The sequence below is a fragment of the Neodothiora populina genome (assembly GCF_041146345.1).
Source record: "Neodothiora populina strain CPC 39397 chromosome Unknown canker_contig_3, whole genome shotgun sequence".
Classification (NCBI taxonomy): Eukaryota; Fungi; Ascomycota; class Dothideomycetes; order Dothideales; family Dothioraceae; genus Neodothiora; species Neodothiora populina.
In genome coordinates, this window is record NW_027191417.1 from 181359 (window position 1) to 199777 (window position 18419).

At 51.9% G+C, this 18419-nt stretch overlaps 6 protein-coding genes across 11 annotated transcripts; 3 read left to right on the forward strand and 3 right to left on the reverse strand.

The window, feature by feature from the left end:
* Positions 1-1181: 1181 nt before the first annotated feature.
* AAFC00_004475 (uncharacterized protein) lies at positions 1182-4193 on the forward strand (the record flags this gene model as incomplete). 2 transcript variants are annotated; one of them, XM_069344123.1, is made up of 1 exon in its annotated part: positions 1182-4193. In XM_069344123.1, the coding sequence occupies one exon, from the start codon at positions 1182-1184 to the stop codon at positions 4191-4193; it is 3012 nt and encodes a 1003-aa protein (XP_069196535.1). The 2 variants fall into 2 exon arrangements, with proteins under 2 accessions (XP_069196535.1, XP_069196536.1); XM_069344124.1 differs by having other exon boundaries at positions 1197-4193.
* Positions 4194-5064: 871 nt separating this feature from the next.
* AAFC00_004476 (uncharacterized protein) lies at positions 5065-6498 on the reverse strand (the record flags this gene model as incomplete). Its single annotated transcript, XM_069344125.1, has 2 exons — positions 5065-6389; positions 6465-6498. 2 exons carry the CDS (start codon positions 6496-6498, stop codon positions 5065-5067), a joined length of 1359 nt encoding a protein of 452 aa, XP_069196537.1.
* A 1482-nt stretch (positions 6499-7980) lies between these two features.
* On the reverse strand, positions 7981-9968 carry AAFC00_004477 (uncharacterized protein; the record flags this gene model as incomplete). Of its 3 annotated transcripts, XM_069344126.1 has the most annotated exons (4): positions 7981-8614; positions 8669-9400; positions 9454-9655; positions 9713-9968. In XM_069344126.1, 4 exons carry the CDS (start codon positions 9966-9968, stop codon positions 7981-7983), a joined length of 1824 nt encoding a protein of 607 aa, XP_069196538.1. The 3 variants fall into 3 exon arrangements, with proteins under 3 accessions (XP_069196538.1, XP_069196539.1, XP_069196540.1); XM_069348568.1 differs by lacking the exon at positions 9713-9968 and having other exon boundaries at positions 9454-9464; XM_069348168.1 differs by lacking the exon at positions 7981-8614 and having other exon boundaries at positions 8665-9400.
* A 309-nt stretch (positions 9969-10277) lies between these two features.
* On the forward strand, positions 10278-10862 carry AAFC00_004478 (60S ribosomal protein eL31; the record flags this gene model as incomplete). Its single annotated transcript, XM_069344127.1, has 3 exons — positions 10278-10370; positions 10479-10553; positions 10656-10862. 3 exons carry the CDS (start codon positions 10278-10280, stop codon positions 10860-10862), a joined length of 375 nt encoding a protein of 124 aa, XP_069196541.1.
* Positions 10863-11369: 507 nt separating this feature from the next.
* AAFC00_004479 (uncharacterized protein) lies at positions 11370-13480 on the reverse strand (the record flags this gene model as incomplete). Its single annotated transcript, XM_069344128.1, has 3 exons — positions 11370-12673; positions 12728-13273; positions 13345-13480. The coding sequence occupies 3 exons, from the start codon at positions 13478-13480 to the stop codon at positions 11370-11372; spliced, it is 1986 nt and encodes a 661-aa protein (XP_069196542.1).
* A 1491-nt stretch (positions 13481-14971) lies between these two features.
* Positions 14972-16990, forward strand: AAFC00_004480 (uncharacterized protein; the record flags this gene model as incomplete). 3 transcript variants are annotated; one of them, XM_069344129.1, is made up of 6 exons in its annotated part: positions 14972-15008; positions 15178-15370; positions 15418-15575; positions 15636-15773; positions 15832-16593; positions 16761-16990. In XM_069344129.1, 6 exons carry the CDS (start codon positions 14972-14974, stop codon positions 16988-16990), a joined length of 1518 nt encoding a protein of 505 aa, XP_069196543.1. The 3 variants fall into 3 exon arrangements, with proteins under 3 accessions (XP_069196543.1, XP_069196544.1, XP_069196545.1); XM_069348170.1 differs by lacking the exon at positions 14972-15008 and having other exon boundaries at positions 15345-15370; XM_069348169.1 differs by lacking the exons at positions 14972-15008; positions 15178-15370 and having other exon boundaries at positions 15389-15575.
* Between the last annotated feature and the right edge of the window lie 1429 nt (positions 16991-18419).

Below are 18419 nucleotides of genomic sequence, written 5' to 3' on the forward strand. Positions count from 1 at the left end.
TCTTCAATCTTTTTAAAACCCACTTCACCGACTTTCAATATAGCCTAGACATCTTTTGGTGAACTGTTTTCCTGCGATTGACATTAGGAGCAAGGGCTACCCTTATTCGCTCTTTTGTGCTATGCTATACCTTTTGGCTACCTCAGCGTTTATCCTCCCCCGATCTTGGCTACCCTTCCTCTTCTGACAACATCTTGGTACAGCTAGCATTTTCCCTGTGTACTCCTCCGGATTGACTGGCAAGCATAGATGTTCCTTTGCATATGCTCCCCGGTCGTCATCGAGCTCAATGATATTAATTTGCAATACGTCTGGATCGGAGTCGTCGGCGGGGACAAGGTGGTCAAATGTAACGCCGTAGTAGTCGATACGTCTGGTCAAGGAATAAGAGCTGGGAATCATGTCAAGGCCGTTGTCTCCAGACACGGACGCGTCCTTGCGTTAATGGTTTCTCTACCACCAAGCCCAGATATTCATCTCGTATGACCATATCACCGTCGACCTTGTCATCGACTTCCTTGCCATGGATCTTCTGGTACGCCAACTCTGCGAGAGTGTGGGATATAGAGCTTACCAGCCATGAGAATTGTAGTGAGACGAGGTATGGAATCTTCCTCGTATTAGAGATCCACAAGATATTGTTACGGATGATAGCCGCCCAGGGGCACTCCGTGATGCCTCATGACCATACCATTGGACAAGAATGTCCTGTCTACTTTGCAGATACTGCCTCGTCGAGTCACTGCCGCTTTCAACCACGCTGTACGGCACATAACATCCCCCCTTCATCAGACTATGGAAGGACATTCGACCACCATGATGCACATGCGTCCAGATACAGGGCATGACATCGCGTCTAGCCTGTTAGATGGCCCCAGTGACACCAAGGAAGAGCGATTACATGGGTGGTGTAGCAGTGGTTAGAAGAAGAAGAAGAAGTGATGAGAGAAGTGATATAGATATAGCTTGGCATCAGTGTCTCTTCTGGGGATAGTGCGGGGAAGACAGAGCAACAGCTCCGTCATGGCGATTGCTATTATTTATCTATATTATATTTCTATTCCATCATGATCATCATCATGAAATGACAAAGACGTCAGCCGAGGGCTCGATGGCTATGCTTCGGTGACCTCTGATGGCTATGCCGCCATTGTTCCGGGTTCATAATACAAATCTATACCATGTTCCTATTTCCCATGCCTATCGCGCCTCACAGCCTCCCGCCAAACCCATCGCTTGTTGCGATTATACTCATCGTCACGACCCGCCGTGGTCCACGCTTTGTGTTTCATTACCCTGGCATTCCCGAGCCCTCCCAGCAGAGCAACAGCTGGGCTTTTGGCTCCATCGGCAGCGACAGCGAGTCGAGCGATGACAGCAGCGACGAGGGCACAATCACCTCGGAGCCTGGTGACACCGCGAGTCGAGCCGGCAGCGTGACATCGAGAGACGGAACGAGCAGACAAGGGAGTCACAGCGGCAAGACGGGGAAATGGTCGGCCGCCTCGGCGAGCACCAGGAAGACAACACGGACGCTGCGCGAAGATGGCCCCGACGACGACGAGGATGTCGACGATGACATCGAGGCCTTGGACCTGACCAACACGGATAGCAGAGACGGCAAGAAAGAGAACAATGCCACCGAAGACGGCAATGGCGGTGCGGTCAAGGACAGGTTGGCCGACTGGGAGAAGGTGCTCGGCTACCCCACCGAAGGCCTCGAGAAATTGCTCAGTCCGCCTGATAAGTTCAGGAAAAAGAGATTCGAGGTCAGTCTTGAGGAGCTAGTCTTTCTGGGCTATCCCGTCTTTGCCAAGGAGGATGGGTCGTGGAAGAAGAAGCAGCACAAACACAGCAAGAAGAAGCGGTGGGAGAGAGAGCATCGTGAAGACCAGGACGATGACGATGCCGTCCCACACGACGACGACACGGACCACAATCTCACTACAGAAAAGCACCCTTTCGATGATCAGATGAAAAATCATGCATCAGGTCGACCGCAGGACCTGAATATAACCACATCCAGGCTCGAGCGTGTCAGTAGTCCCGAATTGTCGCCCACCACCACTCCCGATGATGCCAGAAAGCACAGTGACCCAGACAGCCTCAATCCACAATCTGGACTCAACGACTTGTCTCATAGCTTTGATTCTACAGGTGGCATGAGTGAAGCTGCCTCGGAGGTCAAGAGCATGTCCACCACCTCGGGCAGCCAGAACGGCGACGATGTGAGTATGTTCCATGTCGTCTTTGTCATGAACCCTCCCACTCTTGAGTACCACATACGTGTTCAGGAAATGTACGATAATGTCGTCAAGAAGTTTTCCAAGGCACTCAGGTACGAGCAGTCACGGTCAGGATGGGTGGAGAAGGAGGCGAGGAAGATCCTCACCCTCAAGAACCAGGCCAAGGAAAACAAAAAACCCACCCCCATGTCTATTCTGTGGCCCAAGATTATCCAGCAGTCGCCTCTTGCCAAGGCGATCGCGAATATCTACACCAGTATCGCCTCCAACAAGATCGCCCATGTCAGCATCGGCTCGACCTTTGATGCGTCCATACAGATCCCCCAAGCGATCAGCACCTCATATGTCGCCACGCCCATGGAGCCCCAGTTGCCCGGACTATGGCTGACCACTGCGTCGATGCTCGAGGACGACGATGGCGTGTCCACTCTGAGCCCACACGCCGCCCTTCTGCTGCTGGAAGACAAGGAAACCATGCTCAAGGAGATCCAGGGCGAGAGCAAAGAGAGAACCGACCCGCTCATGGAGTTCATTGGGCATCTGAGTCCCACAAAGTCTCTGTCCAAGTTGTCAGCGTCCTTGAGGCTGTCTCTTTCTGATATGCAGTTTCTCGCGCGTCACTTGATCTATTGGCGGCGTGCGAGAGCGATCCCTCCGCTTCACATCAGAGACACGTATATCGTATCGCCAAATTGCGACATGAAGAGTTTGTCTCGCGCGACGACGCTGTACGCCCAGCGTTTCCACGCACTGCCGAGCTTGCCCAACATGTTGCAGCTGCTCAGCGGCAAGCCAAAGCAATACGGCTACCACATCCCAACCAAAGACCACAAGGCTACATACATGGAGATATTGGCCTGGCTCATGAGAGGTGGCTGGGTCACTCAGCTGCGCACATTCGCATGGGTCAAAGTCACCCCTGCAGTCAAAGCAGCTGTTGCAGTGCAGATCCGCAAGGAGGCCGAGAGGGCAAACGCCAGGGCCAGAGCGGTCATGACAAGGCCAGACATCACAGGAGCAAAAAGGACCGACATGCTCGGGTCCATCTCGAGCGCATCGCCGAGCGCCCGACGCACCTACAGTGAAGACGACTACATCTCGTCCAACTCCACATCACGCAAGTCTTCCAAATCAAAAGGCCAGCCGACGAGTCCTCGTCTAGACGCGATCCTGAGTCCCTCTATTTCCGGCAGTGCCACTACAGCGATGCGCGTCAGTTCAAACTCCATGGCACGCGATCGCGCCTCGATCTCCGACACGGAGAGTATTTCCAGCGCGCGCACAGCGATCCCACCTTCGTCCATGTCGAGTCTGCCGATAGCCGTGTCTTCCCCAGCGCTCATCCCACTTCGCCCCAGCCCTCTTCACGCGGTGGATAACATCAACCCCTTCTCACCCCCGAACCACAGCAACAACAGCATGCCGAGCACATTCAGCGCCAGCGTCAGCGGCACTCAAAGCAACACCAACACCAACAGCATCAACGAGACCGACTCGGCATCCGTAGCCTCTGTGCCCATCAGCGCGACAGGCAACGGCATCATCTCGACCGGCCCGGACGGCGGAGCTCCAAACAACCCCCACACCAACCCAGCCCCAACAGCGGACACAGCGACCGAAGCCGGCGCCGAGACTCAAATCAGCGACACCGCCACAACGACCCTGACCACGCTCCCGAGCACCGACGAGCGCGACTACGAAACAACCCTCGTCCTGTCCCCTCACCGCGCCAAGACGCTCGAAAGCAGATGGCTGGCGCACATCGGAGCCAACGTGCTGAAAGACAAAGAGCTGCGCGAGTCGTGGGCGAGCCTGGTCAAGTATTTCGATGGCAAGAGGGCGATCGAGGAGATTGCGGGCAGGGAGGGGTGGAAGAGGCGCAGGGTCGATGAGTTGATGCAGAGACTGGAGAGGGAGGGCGTGCTGGTTGTTGTTCGGCATTGGTGATGTTTTCTTTTTGGTTTTCTTCCTTTGCCCTTGGCTGTTTGTTGCCGCTCCTCTTTTCTTATTTTTTTTCTTTTTAGTTTCTCTGCTCCGTGTCAGCTGAAAAGGGACCAAGGAGAGACGTCGAGAAGATACGAGAGAAAGAGAGAGATAGAGAGCACTTTCTTGACTGAAGGAAGCGTTTTGATTCTGATGTAGACACGATGAATAGATAGATACCCAACAACACAAACACCTGCCTCTTGTTTTTTTTCCACGAAGAAATAAAGAGAAGAACAACAAGACGAGACGAGAGCGAAAAAGAATAAAGCCAAACAACGGATTGATTCTCTTCGACACCGGTCACCTCGACGCATGTGCCCTATTTATCACGAAAGAAAGAGAAAACGAAGAGACGAGCACGAGATGAACGACTGGGCATGAGAAGGAGGGGGTATATTGCGAGTCTACGTACTTATAATAGGAAACACATTCTCGATGGAAGTGAAGACAAAACAGTGATTGCACCGCACCAAAAGGTTTGGAAATGAAGAAAAGAGAAACGGAAATGGTCATCTATCCTCTTCTTTCTTCGTGTCGACGCCTGGTCAGCTTGTGATCTGAGAAGCAGAAGCAGAAGCAGAAGAACAAAAAGAAGAAAATCTGTATACAACAGAGTTCAATCTGGAAAAGAAACAAAGAAGCAAGGAAAGAAAAAGGTTTCGTTCCCTTGCGCTGCGTGCATGACCCCCGTGTATCGCCCATGGTTCTCATCATTGCCGTTCGCTGATCTGTCATTTTCTCCTGTCCTGTGGCATGGCCCAGCAGTCCAAGTCGGTCAGTAAGTCACTTTTGCTTGCATCAGCGGTGCGTGGGGTTGTGGTGAGAAAACAGATCAGTAAACGCTCTCGTCTCTGACGTCCAGACTCATGGCGCCACTGGGTCTACGAAGCAGCGACGGACTGCCCAGCGGCGATCCACTGACGCTCTCGTTCCTGCCGTGGCCGAGCGCGCCACTGCGCACGCTGCCCTCGTAGCCCCTGAGACTGGCGCCGTCGAAATTCAGTAGACTTCGACCGTCCGCGCCACCGCCTTGGAGGTGTACGCTACGCACGCTGCGGCCGTCGGCGTTGTTCGAGTGGTTGTTGTTGGCGGCAGCCTTGTGGCTGCTTGCGTAGAATGAATTGCGCTCACTCACCAGAGCAGGAGCCGAGACGCCCTGATTGGTATACACGCTTGCTCGTTCGTCACGAAGTAGATTATTCGGACGCGGCGCTGACGTGGGCTCGGCGGGAGCAGAGGTTATGTAGTTGCTGTTGTTGTTACCGCCGCCTCCACTGAGTACAGAAAGCGGAAGGGATTCGCGGCTGTCGCCCCAGACACTACGAGGAGCCATGGCGCGCACAGAGGCATCAGTGTCCATCGAACGACGACGACGCTTGGATGAGCTCGCAAGTGTCAGGATGGAAGCGTTATCGGTAAGGAGGTTATGGGCTGTGGCAGAAAAGTAGGTCGTGGGTTGGTGCGGCTGCTGAGAGGCGGTCTGGAGATGAGAAGGAATGGCCGAGGCGGCGACAGGGTACTGGTGAGAGAAGTGGACAGGCGGAGTGGAGTGGGCAGTGGGACTACTATTGGTTTGAGGATTGGACGTCGGGTTGGGATTGGTGGGATTCAAAGCGTTGCTCGACTGAATGGTGGTAAGCGTCGTCGTCAAGGAACGAGTAGACTGATTGGGAGAAGAGAAAGTGCTGTTGGCACCGGCGCCATCGATGCTGCTGAGTGCACCACCAGCGGTAGTACCAGTGAGGGCACGAGAATACCCAGCGTCCGAGTGTATTGTGCCCGGCTGGGTTTCGACTGTGGGCGCGTTCGATCTACTTCGGTGATACATGTCTACGTCGTGGCCGTGACCGTGGCCGTGAGTGTCTTCGCCGTCCTCATCTCCCTCTAATCGACTCTCGGGGAGTGACGAATAACTGCCTCGACTGCTGTCCTGCTCGTGGTGTTGCCGACTGGGTGGAGTGACGTATCCGTCCGTGTTCGAGTGCGATGAGTCCGATGGTCTGTAGTCGGCGCGCCCTGATTGCGGATATGGGTTGTTGTTCTTGGATGCCTTCTTCGACTTCTTGCTCAACGGGTCTTTTGGGCTGTTGTGCGATTTGTTAAGGTTGGTCACGCGCTTGAGCCATGATGCGAATGGTCGTTTGTGTCCGATACGCTCTGCCACATGCACTACGTTAATTGCTTGGTCTCGAATGCGCCCGACTGTTCTTCAAACGAATACGACCGACATACCGGAAGGGCGAGGAGCAACATCTGCCGCTGCCATGGTAGAGCAGGAGTCTGACCCTATCTAGACTGCGGCTGAGGGTACTGCAGGAGCGGTGGTTCTCTCGAACGGCGTGGTTGGCAATGGGAGAAAGAGAGCGTGATGTATTAGATAGGCAGGCTTGGCTATGCTGCTGTTGATGCCTGAATTGAAGTGGGCGTCTGCGATAGCTTACGGTTCGATGGGTTATGCGAAGCGGTGAATGCGAGGAGGCAAGCTTGAATAAGGTATACAATACAAGTAACACGGGAGAAGGACAAGGAATGACGATGTGTGCCCAGCCTGCAAAAGCACCCGTGCGGCAGTTCAACACGAAATATGACAGGAGAGAAGGATGATTTTCTTTCTTGGTTGTTCTGGGAGGTGGTTGGAACAAAGGGAGGTTGGATGGTGGAGAAATGCGACGACGGGGAGTGACTGGCTTACGCTGTACTGTAAATATAGTATCATCAAAAGGTTCAAAAGGCAAGGTAGACGACCACGACCACTACCTACATCAAATCAAAGTAAAAGCAAAGGGCGAAAGCGAAAGCGAAAGCGAAAGCGAGAGCTGTGTGTTGTGTCCAACGAACCGTCCAACGGTCCCCGTACTGCGTACATGACCTACAGTACAAGTACACTATCATCGTTCCACCCTTGTAGATGATAGACTACCTACCTTACACTGCACAACAATGGAAACCATCCCTGCCAGAACCGACCCGTTACTCTAAAGATGCCGCACTGTAAGCGACCCTTTCCCATCCCCCCGCGTTTCGTAATCATTCCCTGCAGATTATTCTCCGTCCAGCCAATCGTCGTTTGCTCTCGCCATAAACTCGCAGATAGGGATGACGTTGCCACCGGTTCTGACAGCAGCCCGCCGTGGGCCCTCCCTTTTCTCCCCACCCGCCGAAATGAGCTTTTCTGAAACCTCGAGGGCCCGTGTAGTGTACAAACTCTCTATGCTGCTCCTACAGCATGATGAGTGATCCTACATACGCGAATTCGAAGTGCTGGACGATCCTCGTAACGATGATTCTCTTGGCACCCTGCGGCGACGATGAAACACGATCGACAAACTGAACGTCTTTCTGCCGTACGATGCTTTCGCTTGAAGCTGAATGCTCAGTTTGTGGTTTGATCTACCAATCGCTCGCTACTTCATCGTACTGCTCTTGACACAATCTAATACTGAACACATCCTAGTCGCCAGACCATGTAGTAAGTAAGTGTACAAAACCGAAGAACCTGGAGTCAGCTCCTGTATGCAGTGACAACTTGATCTACTGCATGTCCGCTCAACGGACAGGGTCGCCCATTTCCACGTCGAGCGTTCGCCAAACTTTACTGCGATTCAAGCCCTACAAGTAGGTATTCATCCGCCGACTTGGTAAGGGATCAGCACCCTGGCCTCCGACCACACATGTGCTGAGGTGTTTGTTCCACTTTTAGGAATCGGTATTTATTCTGGCACCGTGTCTAGTCGGTGTGTGCTTCATTTCACTTTGCTTGATGAAACCTCAACAATTCCTCGGCCATGACCAAACGTGCCCGTCGCTCGCCAGGCTCGCCATTGCTCTTCTGTTGCTTTTTCATGAAAGTGTTCCATAACACGCTTCTCTCAACTTCTCCATCCAAGTCTATACGCTCGGGACTGATGATCTTCATTGCTTTCCGCTCCGGCGTGGCCCATACCCAAAACATCATTCGCTTATCCTTGTCCCCTGACACATAAAATGGTGCGCCAATGCCGAATGGTATTTGAGACGGAAGAGGTGTATATAATTCTCCGCCACGCTGGACGAGCGTGCGGTAGTGGCGTCCACAATTGCCCCAACTTTTAAACACAAAGACAGCTTGTTCTGGACCACTGCCTTCCTTGGTCGCATCTTCAGCGAGAGCATGAGCGACAGGTGTTAGAAGACCACTATCGGACACCGAGACTTGGTTTCTAGGATCTAGAAAGTCGTCGATAGTCCACTCCGTCCAGTCAATATGCCTGCGGCTAAATTCCGACTCCACTTCGAGGTCTGCTGCCACTTCTGAATCCGCGACTTCGGATTTGCGATTGCTATCAACATTGTTCGTGAAAGACTCACCAAACGTATTGCTATGTGGGTAGTCTTTGGTTGTCCTGCGTAAATCATCAGTCGAGTGGCCGCCGATGACATTCCTTGGATACAACTACATCTGGGGATCGGCTGAGATACGGACGCCGTGATCGATCAAGTTCTGGTGCAGACTGCTTGCTTGGACTTTGGTCTTGCCCTCCATGGTGATGAATTCGGGAGATGCTATCGTGTCGTTTGCAGCTTTGAAGAAGATGCGCCTCTCGGGATCGTCTTTGACCACAATGGGTATTGCAAGTTTCGTAGATTGTTTACTGCTGTCTTCGGGTCCATCCAAGCCAAGGGCGAACAAGGAGTGGTGATGACGGTTGAGTTCCTGAAAGTCGTGGGTTTTATTCTTCCAGCCTTGAAAAGTGACTCGCGAGTTTTGTGAGCCATGTGCGATACGAACATCGTTTGACCAAGTACGTCCCAAGACGCGGTCGCGAAGCTCCATCTCGTCGGCCGTCCAGTCATGCCACATGATCATTCGGTCCTCGGGCTGGATTTTAGCTGCGTGCCGCAACGAGGAAGGAATTTTTCCCGTCATCATTGCACGCTGTTCATCTTCCTGGGCAAAAGCACCAGTCAAGATATTGCGCTCCAGCATCTCGGCTCCAAGAGGACCGACAAATTGAAGCAGCGATTCCGGCGTGGCATGATCTAGGCTTGGAATATCCAGACCAGGTTCAGGAGTCTGATCGACAATTCGGCCTTGATCAAAGTGCTTAGGATGTAAGGTCTGCAGCGTCACACCAGTCTTGTTCAGCCGATTCAGCAGGGTATGGTGCAGGGGCGCCGGTCCACGAAGACTATAGCATCACAATCAGAGCATGTTCTGTAGGGAAAGAACACAACTTCATACTCAGGCAACATGGATGGATGAACATTAAGACCACCATATTTCGCATTGTTGAGTATGCGAGGTGGGACTAGCAAGCCGAAAGAAACCGCAACGACAAGATTGATCGGCTCATCGCTAGGTCGAGGAGGTGACCATCGAGTAAAAGTGTCAATCTGATGTATGGGCAGTCCTAGCTCCTCCAGAGCTACTCTCTTTATTGGTACTGATGCGAGAGCTCAGCGAATGCAGAGGACAACAAGATCTAGATCTAAGTGATTACCTTCTTGGATCTTTTTCAAGCCGCGACCTACTCGCTTGTCTGGTTTACAGACGACATCTATCGAGGCAACCTTCTCGGGAAACTTCAATCTGACATCGTTTAGTGCTCTGAGGGAGTAGATGCTAAACTGGTCTGCTCCGCAGAATAGTACTCTCAGAGGATCGTGTATTGCACCGCTGGACCATCGTTTACCAGAGATCGAGCGGGTGCATGACAGGAAACGGCGACTGCGCGGTCCTGCAGTAGAGCACAGCATCACATTACCTACTGCCAGACTGGATACGGAGTAGAGGACACTTGCAGTGGAGGATGAATGCCAAGAGGATGCAAGCAGAGAGAGAGGTCGATGAGAGTCAAGTTTAGACGGCGTCATCACGTGAGCCTTTCCTCAACGCTCGGACCAACACTTCGCTTAGCACAATTTCTGCGAAAATCGCCAGAATCGGCGGAAAAGCCAAGTCTGCGACTTTTGACGATTTGTGTGCCTCTTTAGACGACTTTCCTTCTCTCCCATCAACGCCCAGCGATCCATCCAGAGTTCTTCTTTCGTCAACTCACCGTCGCCATGTCCAACGTCAAGACCCAGAAGCCCAAGGCCGGCCGCAGCGCCATCTCCGATGTCGTCGCTCGCGAGTACACCATCCACCTCCACAAGCGTGTATGTAGCTCAGTTTGATGAAGTCCATCAATGGTCGGGCTGTGTATCTGAAAAGAAAAGACCAGCTGGCATCGGACGGAAGACTGATTAGAATGTGATTGAATAAAGGTCCACGGTGTTTCCTTCAAGAAGAGAGCTCCTCGCGCCATCAAGGAGATCAAGGACTTTGCCGAGAAGGCTATGGTATGTTTCTTATTTTTCTTTTCTGCTTGACCACCTTACCATCCTGTTCGCGCACCCCCAAGCAGCGCAGTGAACTGACCTTCTCTTCTTTCTCTCTCACAGGGCACCCGCGACGTCCGCCTCGACCCCCAGCTCAACAAGAAGGTCTGGGAGGCCGGCATCAAGGGCGTTCCTTTCCGCCTCCGCGTGCGCATCTCGCGCAAGCGTAACGACGAGGAGGACGCCAAGGAGAAGCTCTACTCCTACGTCCAGGCCGTCAACGTCAAGAACCCCAAGGGTCTCCAGACCGCCGTCGTCGAGGACGCTTAAGCGATTTGATCTGCAAATCAAGTTCGACTTTTTAGAATCTGGGGAGGGCGTTGAGAAAGGACAAGAAAAAACAAAAGCACCAACAGTGGAGCAAAGGCTCGTGTCGTCGCACATCTTGGTAGTGATGGCCGAATCTCACTCCATATGAAACAGGGGTCAGAAATGGTCGGAATGTTTGCGAAAAAGGGAGACTCGTTTTTTCCTGAGCGGCGGTTGCGTTAAAAACAATTGTTTTGACTGGTGGCTCGAAAAAACCGGAAAGATTTTGACGAGTCGCCAGCGACAGTACGATGGGAGTTCAATGATGACGGAAATTCTCAAGTTTCGAGCGCAACATGACGATATTCTGCTGCTGCGTTGAGATACCACAAAATATACCACTTTTTCGACCCTTGTATACATGTTCACTTTTTTTTATACTTTTCTTTTCCCCAAATCACTTGACTTTTGCTCTTTGTATGTGTTCATGTCGTATTCTTTGATTGTTCATGTCTGCCTAATTTTTTATCACTCATAAACCCCTTCTGCGAATTTATCCTCATTCCAGAATCCCGACTTGACGAGCCTGCCGTTGCCCAAAAAGTCCTGACCCTGGCTGGCTTGGACGGCGCGGTAGGCGCTCAGCGCGCTCGTGAACTTGACAAAGACCGGTGCGTCGTTTTCGTCTTGTTGCTGCTCCGTCGTCGACGAAGAGGCGTTGTCACGGTGAATGTAAAGCCGCTCGACGTGGCCGTATTCAGCCATCTTCTCGCCCATTCTCTGCATGAGATCGCCGTCCATCATCTCGGCGTCAATGTCTAAGCCCTTGAGCATACCCTCGAACCGAGCGACGATGCTCCAGGCGTCCGAGTCATTGTCATCCTCTTGTTGGCCCTCGATCTTGCGCTTCTTGCCTCCGACGATGCGACCGATGGCTGGACCGGCGAAACCGCCACCTTCGGCATCGGCTTTTTTCTTGCGTTTCTGCGTCTGATGCTGTAGGATCGTGGTTATGCCTGAGTTGTCTGCTCCGAGTCCTTGGCCTTCTTTCCAGCCGTACTTTTGTAGCAGGCGGCGCGCAAAGCCGGGCTGACCTGACACCTTGCTGCGGGGCTGTTCGTCTCTTTCTGGCGATTCGGTGGCCACATTGCTGGCAGCTTCAGCCGCTGATGATGCCGAGCCTAGCCCTCCTCGTTGTGTTGGTTCCTCTGCGTTCTCTGGTGTCGGTGCAGGTTGGCTGAACATGACTGGGGCGCGAGAGATGACCGGGCCCGACTGAGATTGCGGCGGCGGTACTGGGTCAGCAGGGGAAGGTGCAGGCGGCGTAGGTGTCGTCGCCGGTAGCAGATGTGCAGGCGTCTGGGCGTGTATGAAGTGCGGTGGAGGGGGACCAGGCATGCCGGGAGGTGGTGGCGGAATGGGCATGCCTTGGGGCGGTATAGGAGGGAACATGCCGGGGGCCGGTGGTGGAAAGGACATTCCAGGTATGGGGAATGGCATGCCCGGTGGTGGCGGAGGAAATCCCCCTGGCGGAAGTTGCCAGGGCGAAGGTGGTATAGGCAAGCCTTGCGCCGCTGCCAGGTGTTGTAGGTGGGGTAGAAATGGCGGGAGCTGACCAGTGGGCGGTGGGGGAATCTGAGGCACACCATGCATAAAAGAAGGTTGATTCGAGGGCGCGACCGGTGGAGTGGGAGCAGCCGGCGGAGGCTCATAGTCATCGTCGCCATCCCCAGCAGAATCAAACGACGCTGGTGGAGGGGCTCTATTGTATGAGGTGGTCTGCTCTTGACGATCGCTAACAGGCTCGTAGCTGGCGGGAGGAGCAAAGGAGGCTGGTGAATTAGTTAGCAACTTCTCGTGGGGAGGGGACCAGGGTGCGATCTCACGTAGTGCTGGCGCTGCCGCAGGTGCTACAGCGGCGATGGGAGGAGGAGGGACTGCTGCTGCTGCTGCTGCCGCCGCAGCCTGGGCTTCTTGATTCCTCTTGTACTTCTCGTGTGCGTGCAGCCTCTGCTTCCACTCGTACTTGGCGTCAATCTCTTCGAGACTGCCGTGGTACAGTTCCAGTCGTATGGGTTGCTCGGGATTGTAGATGGCGTTCCAGTCTTGCTCTACGACTTCGTGGTGCTGGTTCTTCTTCTTGTTGCGACGCTTCTTGGATTCCCTCGCGCGTTCCTTCTCCAGCTGCTTGTGACGCTCGAACTCGGAGATGTATTGGTTGTCGGCCTCTGGGTTGATCCAGTCCAGGATCGCGTCACCACTGGGGGCATCATTGGCAGACGCAGACTGATGTGATGCCGAGGCCGTGTCTGATGGATTTGATTGCTTGTCCGGCGAGGCTGAATGCGCAGAGGGCAGCGATGGTCTCGGTCGGGCTTTGAATTGAGCCTGAGGATTGGGTCTCTTGATCGAGGGTTGGAAGCGTAGAGCAGCTATATGGGCAAGAACAGAACAGTGAGCTTTCTTTTGTCCAACAATCATCAGCCGGCAAATGCTAAGGTACCATCGGGTGCTTTCTTTTCTTCTTTGCTTTCATCTTCGGCTTTCTTGAAGCTGTACTTGACAGGCTCACTCGAAATTGTCGCCGGCGCTGGCGCTGTGGGATCCTTCTTCTTGAGAAGGTTGGCGTAGAGAGACATCTCTAATGCCCACTCAGTTGCACCGGCGCGAATGCTATTATGAAGTGACCGTCAGTAACAAAAACCCAGTGTTCAGTGAGATGGCCCCCAAGCAGCAGGCAGGCAGGCAGGCAGGCAGCAACGGCAGTTGCAGTGGTGGTGGCTGTCGTATACTCTGTAGGTATGTGTATACAGAAATAGAAGGTACAGTATCTGTACTTTTGTATACCATATCTACAGCAGCCTGAATTCACTTTCAGCTTCACTGTCTGGCTTCTCTACCTCCATAGGAACGCGACATTGTGGAGAACGCCATGACCACTGAGCGACCCTGGGCAAACCACTGCTTTATTGTGGTGTGCATCTCCCAGCAAATCCTCCCCCCTCATATCGGAGCCTGAGTCAACAGCGAATTGGTGGGATTTCCATGAGCACCTGAATTATATTGGCGTTACCTACAGATGTAAAGAGCAAAGTCGGGCCCGACTACTCGGGTATCCAGTGTGTTTCACGACATCTTCTATGACCTGTTTGTAGTCAGATCAGCTAAATCCATCAAGTTAACAGATAACCACTTAGATCAAGACTTCGACGTCTTCAAAGACTTGGATTATGTCTCGCGCGATAGATTATTGCACAGCGCCACCAACTCTGCTTTCTGCCCAAGCACGGCGCCGCAAGCTCTTGGTATCACTTATCCAAATTGCTTGTGTAGTGACTTGCAACGTGGGTCTGACATGTATCGTTGCTCTTGATAGCAATGTAACATACACGGCCACGGGTACGAGTACTTGTACCCTGATTCCAGGCTGTAGCAGATCTTGACATTGAGATGTCCAAGCCAAATTCGTGTTTCTGTGCAGGCAAACGTCAGCTATGCACGATGGATGCAGGCATACTCCTGCAGTTCAATCAGCACACCGCTTAGACAGCCCCTTACTTGCGCTGCTGAGATGGCTGTATGAGTCTTGTTCACGCATCCAGTTGATACTTGTAGTGAGCGTTCGGCAGGCTCTATACCACCACCTTTCTCCAAAGATCCCTTCGCGGATCCGCCGATACTATGGATCCATTCCGCGGGTCAACATCTAGTGGATCTGACTCGTTATAGGCGCCGCTTGCCCAAAGGGGTCAAGTACAGCCTTTTGGATAAGATCAATTTGCGGGGTTATGCGACCATGGCAGCCACAGCTCCTTCGGTCGAGGTACTGTACAGAACCTGGCGCTGCTCCGCACATCGGCGCCGTAGAGTCACATTCTTTTTTAATGTCTTTTTACCGGCCTCGGTAGTACGCGACTATGTACGACTCATCTGTAATGGCACAAAATGAGCATTCCTCTCCTTGCTCTTCACCTCCGTACACTTAATTTATCATCTTTCTTCCTTTCACCAGGTGATCAACTGTGGTTCCTCTTGTGATCTTGGACAGCAGTAGCTGCATATCGTGGGGACGGCTACCATACTCGAAGCTACTCGAACTTACATTACCTTTACCATTGCCACTGTCCGTTATGTTTTCTCGTCGAGAGCCACCTATCGCGGCTGAAAGTGAGTCTTCATCTTCTTTACCCGTGGCCACTATATGTACATCGCTATGCAAACATACATATTGTCTTTCATATACCCAAAGCAAAGGCCGTGTCGCGAGCTTCGATCGCATATCCTGTGTCAAGCAAGTGAAATGCAATAGCACATCATAACTTACTCGCATAATCAGAACGCCCCGATTCGTTGGAAAAGAACGATCAGCCGTACATCTATCCTGATGGTCACGATGTAATCTCTGATTACGATGATGACAACCAAGTCCAATGCCCGTCACACACAACCGAACGGAAGCTTCTGACCAAGATCGATTGGCATGTTCTGCCATTCCTGTGTATCATGTATCTTTTGGCATTCTTGGACCGGTATGTGACACTTCTTCCATGCGTGTACGTTTACTGATCGCTGTCAGTGTGAACATTGCAAACGCGAATGTTTACGGCCTGTCCAAAGATCTAGGGCTTCTGGGACACGAATACAACACCGCCCTGGTCATCTTCTTTGTCCCTTACATCCTCCTCGAAATCCCTTCGAACATCTTGTTGAAGCGTTTCAGGCCGCACGTATGGTGTAAGTCGCCTACCTATTCAAAGCAAAAGTTGGGGTTGTCATCTAATAGTGATTCTTCAGTGTCTGGATGTATGTTTGCATTTGGCATCGTAACCCTGTGTCAAGGCTTCGTGCAAAACTACGGTGGTCTCCTCGCCGTTCGCTTCTTTCTGGGCGTCTTCGAAAGTTCAATGTTCCCAGGTTGCTTTTACTTGATTGGTTAGTGTTCGAGTGACCACTCCTGCGCACAGACCACCATACTCACAGGGTGATACAGGCATGTGGTATAGACGTCAAGAAGCCCAGAAAAGATATTCATTCTTCTTCTGCAGTACAACACTAGCAGGAGCCTTCGGTGGCCTGTTAGCTGCCGTTATTGGTAAAATGGATGGTGCTGCAGGCTATGAAGGTTGGCGCTGGATATTCATACTCGAGGGCGCGGTGACCGCGACTGTAGGCATAGCCTTCTTTTGGCTACTCCCGGACTTCCCAGAACAGTCAAAGTGGCTTGCTGAGGATGAGAAAGCCTTCGTCGCTGCCCGTCTGCGCATCGATCAGGGTCGCAGTGCTGTCGAGAGGAGTATCACCGCCAAAGACGTCTTCAACGTCTTCAAAGACTTGAAGGTCTTTCTCGGAGGCCTGATGTATGCAGGCCTTATTGTGCCTGCGTATAGTTACGCGTACTTCAGTCCAAGTCTTGTCAAAAACCTTGGGTACTCGAGTATTCAAGCCCAGCTTCACTCTGTGCCTCCGTGGGCGGCGGCTTTTGGATTTGCTATGCTTATGGCTTTCTTCTCCGACAAGCTGCGTCACCGAGCTGCCTTCGCAATATTCCCCATCTGCGTGGCAATCGCTGGATTCGGAATCTTGATCTCGGTGCACGACAATCCCAATTTGCAGTATGCAGCATTGTTTTTGGTGGCCGTGGGAGCATACTCGGCAATGCCCATTATTGTGTGTTGGTTCAACCTTAATCTAGGGTCTCATCATCGAAGAAGTGTGGGCACAGCTTGGCAGGTGTCTTTTGGTAACATTGGAGGTATGTTGACCTTTTTCTTTTCTCGAATATTTTTTCTTTTTTTCGAGGTTTTTTTTTCTTTTTCCTTTTTGTCGAGTACTCTTTTTTCCTCTTCTTCTCTCCCTGGTTTTCCTTTTTTCTCCAAGTCTTACCTCTACTCCAAACTGAGTTGAGCTCTCATCTGACAGGTATCATTGCTGTCTACGCATTCCTTGCGAAAGACGCGCCTAACTACCTCACCGGCTACAGTATCTGCCTCGCATTCACCGCCCTCAGCATCGCATCGTGCATCCTGTACTACTTGGCTTGCAGCATACAAAATCGCAACCGAGACAAGATGCCTCGAGATCTCGGTTTGACCGAGTATGAGAAGACGGAGATGGGAGATTTGAACCCCGAGTACAGATATTTGTTGTGATACAGGTCAGCAAGGACCCATCAGCGCCGGATCTGTGTGGAATGTTACGACATTTTCGGTGGAATCTGAGCCGGAAAGACATGATGATAGCTGCTTCGAGCGGAAACCGCGGGCAACAAAAACAATATACTTATGACAATGCATGTACAAATATGATTACGCGTAATAAGAACTACAGCAGAAACTCCATATGATCTGATGCGCACAAGAGAAAGTCGCTTTCTTCTACGTGGGATAGAATTCACGAGCAGTATTCCGCTGAACCCAGGATATCTCTCTAAAAGCGCAGATGAAGTGAAATATATTTACCCAGGTCTGCAGTAGTAGTACTATTAAACATCCGCCATACAACCCACTTCCCGAAGGTTAATCGCGGGGAAGAAAAAAGTGGAGAGTGCTTCATAGAGCAAAATCTCATGCCTGGAGTTGCCCACATAAGCTTTGTGTTTGTTACCTAATTGTTTATGTGATTTGTTTTGGCCGCTATATAAATCTCTACTTGCATAATTGGGATTTTCAATACTTTGTGTTCGAGGTCCGTGCAATAGCAGTTTTCTAGATACGATAATAACCTGTAAACTTGGTAATTCAGCCGATTGCTTAGGTTCAAGAGGTCACATGTTTATGCGGTTCAGGCAGAGAATCGCACACGCGTGTTTGAGTACTGTCGTTCAACCTAGGTTGGTTTTTGTGAAGCTTCTAGGGGGCGTTCAGTACCCCTAGACCACAATGGCCCAAAAGAACCACAATATCCCTACTAAGTAGGGGTGTGACTGAACACACCTCCGTATCATCCAAGGACCCGGACTGTAAGGCGATATTGTCCGGATCGTCACAGTTTTGCTGTTTGACTTGCTCGTGATTTTCTCCTATCATTTGTACTATTCATTGCTTCGGAGATATGTTAAGGTACTTTTGTTTTGGACAGAGATCGCAGATGGTGTATGGATTTAAGAGGATACTGGAGAGAAAGAAAAAGCATCTTTGATACCTTCAGGTCCTTGAGGCAGGATTGATGTGCGTCGAGTTTGTGCTATCAACATATCTGACGGGAGGAGACATCTATATATGATCGTGCGGGAAACCTAGGTGCCAACCTATATCTGACTGGGTTCAGTGACCCGAGGGAGTGGCTCACTGGCGTGCCCAAGGACAGGGTTTGGTATGCACCTCGCGTAGGATTAAGTCGACCATCATCCTCAACCCTACTTCTTACCTTGCCTCATCAGTCTTCCCACCCAGACTTGCCATACCTGGGTACTCCCCAGCTGGACTCCCCATCCCTTCCCTCCCCTCCCTAGACTTTTTCCCCCTCCCTGGACTTCCCTCCTAATCTGGCTTTCCATCCCTGCCTTGGGCTTCCCCTACCTGGACTTGCTCTCATATCTGAGCCTTCCTTACCTGCGGCTCCCCTACCTTGGACTTTCCC